At 44.7% G+C, this 11,200-nt stretch overlaps 1 protein-coding gene across 2 annotated transcripts in view; it reads left to right on the top strand.

Annotated features, from left to right (window-relative positions):
• ACSL1 (acyl-CoA synthetase long-chain family member 1) overlaps positions 1-10,804 on the top strand; it is a 51,654-nt gene extending 40,850 nt beyond the window's left edge. For both annotated transcript variants that reach the window (XM_011959546.1, XM_011959545.1), the window contains 9 exons: positions 482-616; positions 1,239-1,334; positions 2,299-2,371; positions 4,193-4,281; positions 4,923-5,039; positions 6,952-7,095; positions 8,481-8,582; positions 8,695-8,766; positions 9,137-10,804. In XM_011959546.1, coding sequence (XP_011814936.1) covers positions 482-616; positions 1,239-1,334; positions 2,299-2,371; positions 4,193-4,281; positions 4,923-5,039; positions 6,952-7,095; positions 8,481-8,582; positions 8,695-8,766; positions 9,137-9,277 — 969 coding nt within the window. In that variant the 3' untranslated portion in view covers positions 9,278-10,804. The remainder of the gene's footprint in view (positions 1-481; positions 617-1,238; positions 1,335-2,298; positions 2,372-4,192; positions 4,282-4,922; positions 5,040-6,951; positions 7,096-8,480; positions 8,583-8,694; positions 8,767-9,136) is intronic.
• The last annotated feature ends 396 nt before the right edge of the window (positions 10,805-11,200 follow it).

The raw sequence follows: 11,200 nt of genomic DNA on the forward strand, positions 1-11,200 counted from the left end.
GTTATCATGGCTCACTACAACCTCCACCTCCAGGGCTCAAGCAGTCCTCCCACCTTAGCCTCCTGAGTAGCTGGGACCACAGGCACATGCCACCATGCCTGGCTAATTTTTGTATTTTTTGTAGAGATGGGGTCTTACCATGTTGGCCACATTGGACTCAAACTCCTGAGCTCAGGAGATCCACCCACCTCAGCCTCCCAGAGTGCTGGGAATACAAGCCTGGGCCCCCGCACCTGGCCTACACATTCCTACTTGATGGGCATTTGGGGATGTATGTGTCTCTTACTCCTGGGTGTATACCGAGGTGTGGAATTGCTGGTTGTGCTGACCACACGGGACTGTTAGAGGACCGGCCAGGCTGTCAGAGCGGCTGTGCCATTTTGTGGTCCCCAGCCATGTTTGAGGGTTCCGATTTCTCCACACTTTTTGACTCTGGCCTCTCTAGTAGGCGTGGAAACCTTCTCATGTCTTGCCTCATTAGATTTTCGGACAAGCAAACACCACACTGAAGCGATGGCTCTTGGACTTTGCCTCCAAGAGGAAAGAAGCAGAGCTTCGCAGCGGCATCATCAGAAACAACAGCCTGTGGGACCGGCTGATCTTCCACAAAGTGCAGGTAACACATGACTCCCAGCCGCCGCTCCCATGGAAACCAGCTCCGGTTTTCAGAGTTCTGGGAGGGCTTTTTTTGTGAGAGGGAGAGATGAAGGTGAGGGAGAGAATGACATGTTTTTGTTTAATTCTGGCACACGTTTAAAAACTAAGGCAAAGCCATTAAGGAGGCCTCAGTTTCTGAGATAAATAGTACTGCAGCCATCTGGGGGAAAAGGATTCCGGGTAGTGTAGCCTTTCTCATTCTCCGTTTTGTTTCGTTTCTCCGGAACAAGTATGTCACTCTTGAGGTAGTTTTTCAAGCATGAGTGATAATGTGTAATAATACTGTGCCCCCCAAAAGGCCAGAACTGTGGTCGTTGCCACAGATCCCCCCAGTCGTGTTCTAATTTCCTGAACTAGCTTCTGCAGAGGTGGGGCTGACTTCCGTCCCCTTTGGGAGGGAACAGGGCAGTCACGGCTGGAAACAAACTGGAGCCCTGTGTTGCCATCGTGAGCACTGAGTTCTCCATGTGGCCTTCAGCTGTGGGTTAGGGAACGGGGTCCCAAGCGGGCCTGCTCGGCGGAGAGGCCGCCGACTTGCAGGTGTGTAACCCTTACCTTCTCCCACTCTCCCTCCCTGGAAGTCGAGCCTGGGCGGAAAAGTCCGGCTGATGGTGACGGGAGCCGCTCCGGTGTCTGCCACTGTGCTGACGTTCCTCAGAGCAGCCCTGGGCTGTCAGGTGAGGTGGATGTCAGGGCGCCTGATTCTCCCACGCTAGGACGCCCAGTCCTCTTCTGCGCCAAAAGTCGTCTGTACTCTGTGTGTGTGTGTGTCTGTCTTTTTTCATTGGCAAGCGTATCTGTATTTGTGGCATACAACATAATGTTTTGATGTATGTAAACATTGTGGAATGGCTAAATCAAGCTCATTAACATGTGTCTTACCGCCCATGCTTTTTTCTCCCCCCATGGTGAGAACACCTGGAGTCTACCCTCTGGGCAGTTTTCAAGGATATGATACATTGTTGTTAGCTGTAGTCACCACGGGGTGCTACGGAGCTCTTGAACCCGTTCCTCCTGATGGAGACTTTGTGTCCGTTCACCAACATCACCCCAGTCCTTCCCCACCCCCTGCTTTGTTGTGTGTGTTATTTTTGTTCGGAAGACATGTTATTACTAGGTTGCTTGGAGAAGCAACCATATGTATATTTTTTACCCTAGGCAGGGGAATGTGTGTGTCTGCCACTTGTTGAATTTTCTCCAGGATCAGGCACACGATTGTCTAACCTTTAGAAGCAGGCATGCAGGTGTGGAATGGGTCACAGGTGATGAGCCTACCCGCACACCATGCCGACAACCTGTAGTAACGTGGGAAAGGAGGATTTGGTGGCAGACGGGACGTGTGGGGTACACGTCCTGTGAACCGGCCAAGGGAGTTCACTGCCGCTGGGTGGTGACCAGTCACATAGGGGTTCTCCCTTGCTTGGCAACAGGAAGTTAAGTAGAAGGTGCACCTGGGTGACGGCTGGTGTTGGCGTAAAGCACACTGGACCATTGAATGAATTTACTGAACAGACCATTTGAAACGAAATTTCACTACAGTCAGCCATGACTTGGGAGTTAGTGATACTTCATTGCTTGTGCACTTCCAGCAAAGGTGTGATTGTGCTCTCCTTAATAATGTCCTGTCTCTTGGTGCCCCAGTTTTATGAAGGCTATGGACAGACCGAGTGCACTGCCGGGTGCTGCCTGAGCATGCCTGGAGACTGGACCGCAGGTATGACTGTGGGAGGCCTCTTTTTGGAATATTGTTCATATTGGGTTATTGGTATGTCTGAAATTGGGTGAATCACTGATTGGTTCATTAACCATCTTAAACAAAAGTGCTGTGTTTGCTCGTAAATCAGGGCACTGTGGGGAAAACGCCTCCTGCAACTCAGGGGTGGCATTGGGGATCTGACTGTAAAGCTGGTGGCAGCAGACACTTGCCTAGACCCTACTAGCAACATCTGAGAGGGGGCCCTGTGTTCCAGATTGAGAATGTCTGGCCCAACAGAGCTTCCTAGTAATTGAGTAGGGTCTCGTTATTTGGTCATTTTGAACAATAAATAGTTGTTAAATTTGTACTGTGTGCTGTGCTAGGTGTTAGGACTACCAATAGGAATAAATACAAGTCCTTTTTCTCAAAGAGTCTTTTCTCAAAAGGAAAAAGGAGGAGGACAAACAGAAATCATTGAGCACCTGTCATGGGTAAGCCTCTACGATGGGTGCTTAGGATGCACCTAATGTCCGTGTAACCCCAACAGCGTCCCCGTGAGATAAGTTCTGGTACTTCTCAGAGGAAATGATAGATTGTTGCTTAAGTAACACATAAATAATGTCTGAGAATTTACACAGCATTATGCTTTGGAGCCAGGATTTCAACCCCAGCCTGACTGCAGAACTTCTGTGCTTCCTCTATGTCACCTGAGTAGTAAATTCTATACTGTGATAAATAAACTTCCTGGCTTATTTGGAGTATTATAAGTATTAACACCATTTAGTAACATAGATTCTAGAACCTAGCACTGTCTAGTAACATAATTCTACTGGAATTGGCACAGACAGTCTGTGAATCTTCTTTATGGTATTTGTTTAATTTTTAACCTCAGTTTCCTGAACAGAGAATTTGGGATACTGATCTCTAGAAGCTCAAATTATTAAAACATAGGAAGAATTATTTGTGATATCCAATGCGATATCTAATATCTAACATATCCAATGTCTGATGTTGCTGCTTTTGGAAAAGACAACCCAGTCTTAACAGCCTTTGGCAAGAGAGTTAAGTTAGCTGTAGAAATAAGCACTGTCCCATCTTAGTAAAAACTGTAAGACATGCTTCTTCATATGCAAGGAAATACAGGCCGTGTTGATGAGAACCAGGTGGTGTGTCAGGTTTGCCAAAGCTGCATATGTTCTCTCTTCTTACAGAGAATAGGCATGCTAAGAAGTCTGTGTAAGGGGAGGCCAAGGCGGGCGGATCACGAGGTCAGGAGATCCAGACCACCGTGAAACCCTGTCTCTACTAAAAAATACAAAAAATTAGCCGGGTGTGGTGGCGGGCGCTCGTAATCCCAGCTACTCGGGAAGCTGAGGTGGCAGAATGGCATGAACCCGGGAGGCGGAGCTTGCAGTGAGCTGAGATCGCGCCAGTGCACTCCAGCCTGGGCGACTGAGCGAGACTCCGTCTCAAAAAAAAAAAGTCTGTGTAAGATGAGTGCAAGTAATGGGTGGGGGCGATTGGAGGGTGGAAGCCGGTTGAAGGTTTGAGAGCGCCTGCTTCCAGGTGTTTGTAGGAACCTTCACATAGAGGCCAAATTACTCATAAATAACAGAGCATCACACTTGGAAAAGGTCCTGAAGAGACTACATATGTTCTGCCCTAGTCTAAGAATAGACTCTCTTTAATTATAATAGGAAGAGCATGGCTGGAACTGCAGAAATCAGAAGTTTATCCCAGCTGTTTTTCTTTTGTGGAATCCTGTTTGCTATCAAAATAATGTGACCTGAGGTTATAATTAGTTCCCTTAGGAATGACCTTTGCTTATTTAATATACAGGCCATGTTGGGGCTCCGATGCCATGCAGTTTGATAAAACTTGTTGATGTGGAAGAAATGAATTACCTGGCTGCTGAGGGCGAGGGCGAGGTGAGTGAAAACTGTCAGTCATTTCCCTCACTGCCGTTTCCTGTGATCGCTGGCCTTTGCGAATGCAGTGGTTTTTCCCAACAGCTCAATAAAGCCATTGAGCTTGACTTCATTAGTGATCCTGGAGTCTGCCAGGCTTCTTTCTGAGGGTACATTTATGTTCAGCTCTCAGGGAGTCAGCAGGAGGGACACTGACGCCTGCCTTCCTCTGCCAGGCCTCACAGGGATTTGGGCTCAGGGCCTGCAAAGAAAGGCCCGGTGGCCTCAGTTCCTGGGACGGAGCTCGTGCCTGTTCATTGCCCTGGGTTCCTGTTAGTGAGCTGCTGGCTACGGGATAGGAAGCCTAATTACTTAAAAGGGATTTCATCCCCTGCAGGGTTTTCCAACAGCTTTGGGCCAGAACCCAGGGCAAGCCTTCGCCCTCCAAATTGACCAGAGCTGAGGTAATTCAGGAAGGGAAGTAGAGGCACTGGAGATCCCTCGCAGGTCCCGGTGGGGCTCTGGTAACTCCCTCTGCATCCTGGGGTTTAGGGCTTCCAGCTAAAGGTCGGGGCAGACACACACGTACACACATGCACACACCAGTTTTCTCTGGAGAAGCCCCAGTAAATGCTGTTCACTGATGATCTTCTTTTCTTTAGGTGTGTGTGAAGGGGCCAAATGTATTTCAGGGCTACCTGAAGGACCCAGCGAAAACAGCAGAAGCTTTGGACAAAGACGGCTGGTTACACACAGGGGACATTGGAAAATGGTTACCAGTAAGTTGCCGCCTCTGGTCACAAACAGTTCTCTTCCACTGTAGGGAAGAAAATATCTAGTCTGCTGTACAGCTGCCACGTGGCCGTGGCACCCTGAATTTTCTCTTTCCCTTCCTCCTTCGTGAGTGGTATGATGTAGACTGTTCCATTTCCTGCAGGGGACAGGTTTACACTTAGCATCCTTGGTTGGATTTTCACTTTAACTTTAGCAAATGTGTTTTGTTTTGTTGGTTTTTTTGTCTGTTGTGTGTATGTGTGGTTTTTTGTTTGTTTGTTTGTTTGTTTTTTTTTGAGACAGAGTCTTGTTCTTGTCGCCCAGGCTAGAGTGCAGTGGCACGATCTCGGCTCGCTGCAACCTCCACCGCCTGGGTTCAAGCAATTCTCCTGCCTCTCAGCCTCCGAGTAGCTGCGATTACAGGTGCCCGCCACCACACCCGGCTAGTTTTTATATTTTTAGTAGAGATGAGGTTTCACCATGTTGGCCAGGCTGGTCTCGAACTCCTGACCTCAGGTGATCCACCCCCCTCGGCCTCCCAAAGTGCTGAGATTATTGGCAGGAGCCACCACTCCCGGCCTGTTTTGATGCGTAACATCAATTCTGGTTGTTGCTTCTCAACTGGAACGCAAAGAGATAGTGGCTTTTTACAGTGTCCGTACTGAGCTGTGATGTTGAGGCTCAGTTAAATAAGATATGGGGGAACTTGTGGTGGACTTCCAGTAATGTAGGATGGGCAAGAATTTGGGAATAAATGTGTTTCTTGGGTTTGTCATCTCATTAGAAATAAGGTGTTTCACAGATTAGACGAACCCCTTGAATTTAGTTGGATTTAGTCTCAGAATCATTTACTGTAGAGAAATTCTGAAGAGTCTGTCTTAAGAGTGAGAAGCTTGTGCAAGAAGCCTGACCTGTCCCACCTGTTGGTTTGACCAGTGACCTATTGTTTCAAAGTGATTACTATGCTGATTGCAAGCACTAAAATTACAAATATAATTTTTATTATTGTGTATTGGCAGATTCTTATAGATTTTAGGTGCTTACTTCTCTCGAATTTGTATTGATTAGAAAAATACCTCCCAAAATGGCTTCAGATTTTGCAATACCAAACTATTTAGAGATAAATTAAGTCCCCCTCTTCCGGTTCAAGCGAGATTAAATGTCAGTTCTAATTCTACTGTGGCACTCACAAACACATCCCATAGTCTCTCTGGACCTTGGTTTGCTCCTTTTGAAAATGGGGAACTGGTGTGGAACAAAAGAACCCTAGACACTTTCTACAGATCAATTTCGGAGGCGTGAGAGTGGCCCCGGGGTGGGGATGGGGTGAAAGTGAGACTAGCATTTTGCTTACAGCACTACTGGGATGTGGCTGGTCTGGTCCAGAGATGCTAGAGCACTTCCACAGTTGACTCACTCTTCCCAGAGGGCCAAGAGCACCCCTCCAGACATCGAGGAAGAAAACAGGAATTTGGCCTTTGTGTAGGAAACATTTCTTGAACTCTTACTCTGTGCAGAGCACTTTGGAAGGAAAAGTTGTGCTCCTGCTGTTAAGGAACTTGAGTCACTTGGTGAGCCAGGTGTTATGCACCTAATTCAGGCAGGGGGCGTAGTGAGCGAGCAGAGCCTTGCTAGGGTTGAACAGTCAGTGGTGCCAAGTGGTGACACTGAATGAGCACGGGCTCTAGGACCCCTTCTCCATCTCTGCACTTGGCCGAATAGCTTTGGACAAGTTCCTCAGTCTCGCTCATTCTTAGTTTTCCTCTCTGTAAAATGGGATCATAGCTGACCTCTGTGGGATGTTATTAGAATGAATCAATAGTGTGTATTAAATACCTTTCACTGTTATATTGGGATCCATCCTGGTTGGAAACTAGCCATCAGCCCATTCATAACCCCCTTCCTTCTGATCAACAGAATGGCACCTTGAAGATTATCGACAGGAAAAAGCACATATTTAAGCTGGCACAAGGAGAATACATAGCACCTGAAAAGATTGAAAATATCTACATACGAAGTGAGGCTATTGCTCAGGTGTTTGTCCATGGAGAAAGCTTGCAGGTATGTGCTTTCTGGGTCGTCAGTTTTGCTGCATAGACATTGCCATTGCCTGGTGGTACTCCAGGGGCTTTAAATGTGACTGGAAGTTTGAGATGCCTATAAATCGGCTTTCTAATAGAGCATCATTGACCTGTTACTGATTTTTGCTGCTTGGCATTTTCTACTCAGAAAAATTTGTTTTCTTTAATTTCCACATTTTTATTTTACTGAGAGAGGTCTGATGTACCAAGGGAGGTTGGATAAACATACTGGGGGAGGGGAGTGTGGGTAATATATGTTTCCAATTATGAAAGAAAATATTGACATGGGTTATAAGAAAGTTTAAAATTTTCACACATATTAAACCCAGCCTATTGATGATATGCTTCCTAATCATTTTTGAGTAAATGGTGGTTGTGAACCAAGAATACTCAAAATTGAAAATCAAAATCAGTATTGCAGTGAAACATGTATGGTATTTGCCAAAATGTTGGACAGATGATGCCAAAGAAGAGAGGCTCTGGTTTCCTGAAAGGTTAACCTTTTGAAAAGTTGTTAGATTTTAAAATTATTTTAGAAGGATATTTTCTTATAAGAGAATGCACTTATTTTTCTTTGAGATTGCAGCTATTTTCCTTTGATCTAGAATCTTCTCATTCTTTAATTTTTATTTAATTTTATTGTTACTAGACTATAAAGAATGGGATATTAGAGATTTTTCTTAAAAAATGAACCTATGTAAATTTTATTTATTTATTTTCGTAAAGATAGGCTCATTCTGTTGTCCAGGCTGGAGTGCAGTGGCAGCCATAGCTCACTGCGGCTTCAGACTCCTGGTTCAGACTCCTGGGTTCAAGGGGATCTTCCTACCTCAGCCTCCGGAGTAGCTGGGATTACAGGTGCTGCCACCACACCCAGCTGATTTTTAAATTTTTGGTAGAGATGGAGTCTCACTATGTTGCCCAGGCTGGTGTCGAACTCCTGGCCTCAAGTGATCCTCCTCAGCTTACCAGAGTGCTAAGGTTACAAGCATGAGACAGGCTCCCTTTTTTTCCCTGTCTCATGATATCCATCATGTTCCTCTGATATCCATCACCTTGTTTATTTGACCCTGCTTTTAAAAAATAAGTATACAGAAGTAAATACAAATTAGAGGTTTGTTAGATTGTTATTTCCAGTGGTTTTTTAAAAACACTAATTGCAAAATTCCTGATACCATCCACATTTTAGAACCAGGAGTTCTTAATCTGGGCTGAATGAACTCCTGGGAGGGGGGGTAGTATGTTCTGAAGAGATGAACCATAACTTGGATCATATTCTCCCAGGGGGCCATAAGACAGAAAAATAACCCCTGTTTTAGAGCATTTGGATCAAGCTATGTAATGACTCATTTGTCTGTGTTAAAGGCATTTCTCATTGCAATTGTGGTACCAGATGTCGAGACATTACGTTCCTGGGCCCAAAAGAGAGGATTTGATGGGTCCTTTGAGGAACTGTGCAGAAATAAGGTAAGGTTCTGAAGGGTCCAGTCTGTCCTCATCATAACTTGGCATTAAATGTACCTGTAGATATTCAGGGACCTCCAACAGAGGAAGTAATTTATTTTTCTTACCCTATTAGGATGTCAAAAAAGCTATCCTCGAAGACATGGTGAGACTTGGGAAGGATTCTGGTCTAAAACCATTTGAACAGGTATGACCTTCATCTGAGTGCATGAATTCCTGTAAAACAAATTTTCCACTTGGAGATGTTTTACAGGTAGATTATATAAACATATGGGGTGACCTAAAGACACGCATGAGGAATAAATAATGGAGCGGTTTGACAGGGGAAAGGTTTTTAAATCAAGAGCATGTGTTCTCTTTTCCTGGACATCAGAATATGATCCTGAATCCTGTCCTAAGAGTAGGGTGCCTGTCCTTTGTGGAGAAAGTGCAGCTTGGCTGAAATGAGAGGATAGATTGGATGGCTGGAGGATGTTGATCCCCTCCAAGGCTTACGTGCTTTTTAGACTGGTGGCCTGTGTCCTCTTTCCTCTTTTAACTGCCTTGTTTATTGGCAGGTCAAAGGCATCGCACTGCACCCTGAATTATTTTCTATCGACAATGGCCTTCTGACTCCAACAATGAAGGCGAAAAGGCCAGAGCTGCGGAACTATTTCAGGTCGCAGATAGATGAACTTTATTCCACTATCAAGGTTTAGTGTGAAGAAGAAAGCTCAGAGGAAATGGCACAGTTCCACAATCTCTTCTCCTGCTGGTGGCCTTCATGTTGGTAATTTTGAATACAGCAAGTGTAGGGAAGGAAGCGTTCGTGTTTGACTTGTCCGTTCGGGGTTCTTCTCATAGGAATGTTAGGGGACACAGAACACTGCCTTACAGTCACCTCGTGTGCAGACCATGTTTATGGTGATACACACTTTCCAAAATGAGCCTTAAAAATTGTGAAGGGGAAACTATAAATGTGCTAAGTTATTTGAGACTTCCTCAGTTAAAAAGGTGGGTTTGAAATCTTCTGTCTCCCTGTTTTCCTATTCAAGGGGTTAGGACTTTGCTCTCTCTGAGATGTCTGCTACTTGCTGCAAATTCTGCAGCCGTCTGCTGCTCTAAAGAGTACAGTGCACTAGAGGGAAGTGTTCCCTTTAAAAATAAGAACAACTGTCCTGGCTGGAGAATCCCACAAGAGGACCAGAGATTTTTTAAAATCCCTGCTACTGCCCCTTCTCACAGGCATTCACAGAACCCTTCTGATTGATAAGGGTTATGAAACTCATGTTCTTCTCCAGTCCTGTGTGCTTTCCGTTGGAGCATAAGGTTTCCAGTAAGCAGAAGGGCAGATCCAACTCAGAACCGTGCAGATAAGGAGCCTCCGGCAAATGGGTGCTCATCAGAACGCATGGATTCTCATTCATGGCAGAATGCTCTTGGACTGTGTTCTCCAGGCCTGATTCCCCCATTCCGTCCTTTTTCAGGGGTTATTTAAAAATCTGCCTTAGATTCTCTAGTGAAGACAAGCATTTCAAGAAAGAGTTACCTGGATCAGCCATGCTCAGCTATGACGCCTGAATAACTGTTTACTTTATCTTCACTGAACCACTCACTCTGTGTACTGGCCAACAGATTTTTCATGTGGTTTTCATATCAAAAGATCATGTTGGGATTAACTTGCCTTTTTCCCCAAAAAATAAACTCTCAGGCAAGCATTTCTTTAAAGATATTAAGGGAGTAAATATACTTGGGTACTTATTGAAATGGACAGTAATAAGTAAATGTTCTTATAATGCTACCTGATTTCTGTGAAATGTGTTTGAGAAGCCAAAAATCTAGGATGTAGAAATCTGGAAAGTTCATTTCCTGGGATTAACTTCTCCAGGGATTTTTTAAGTTAATTTGGGAAATTAACAGCAGTTCACTTTATTGTGAGTCTTTGCCACGTTTGACTGAATTGAGCTGTCATTTGTACATTTAAAGCAGCTGTTTTGGGGTATGTGAGAGTACGTGTATTATATACAAGCACAACAGGGCTTGCACTAAAGAATTGTCATTGTAATAACACTATTTGGTAGCCTAACTTCATATATGTATTCTTAATTGCACAAAAAGTCAATAATTTGTCACCTTGGGGTTTTGAATGTTTGCTTTAAGTGTTGGCTATTTCTATGTTTTATAAACCAAAACAGAATTTCCAAAAACAATGAAGGAAACCAAAATAAATATTTCTGCATTTCAGGGAGTGAGGCATCTTTTTTAATGTCACATTTAATATTCAGAACAGCCTGTAATGTGCACAAGCAAAGAGCAAGAATGGCCCTGGGCCTGGAATCCTTCCCAGTTGTCTCCTTTTCTTCTTAGTCACCCCCCTCTAACTCAGCTGGCCTCAGACACTGACAGACACTGACCCGAGCCTCCCACCAGGTTGTCTGTGGCAAAAGTCCTAACTGGTTGTGGAAAAGAAAGTCATGGTGTGAATAACAGAGAAGGTCCTAAAAATGCAGCTTCCTTGCTGGAAAATGGATTTCAGGTGATTCTGGCTGTAACTGGTGATTCTGTGGTGAATTTAATTCCACTATTGTATTTTAGCAGTATTTAGTATTCTCTTACTGTAGAATTATTTTAGATGCCTCTTT

This window comes from Colobus angolensis, unplaced genomic scaffold (genome assembly GCF_000951035.1).
Source record: "Colobus angolensis palliatus isolate OR3802 unplaced genomic scaffold, Cang.pa_1.0 Scaffold5, whole genome shotgun sequence".
Classification (NCBI taxonomy): domain Eukaryota; kingdom Metazoa; phylum Chordata; class Mammalia; order Primates; family Cercopithecidae; genus Colobus; species Colobus angolensis.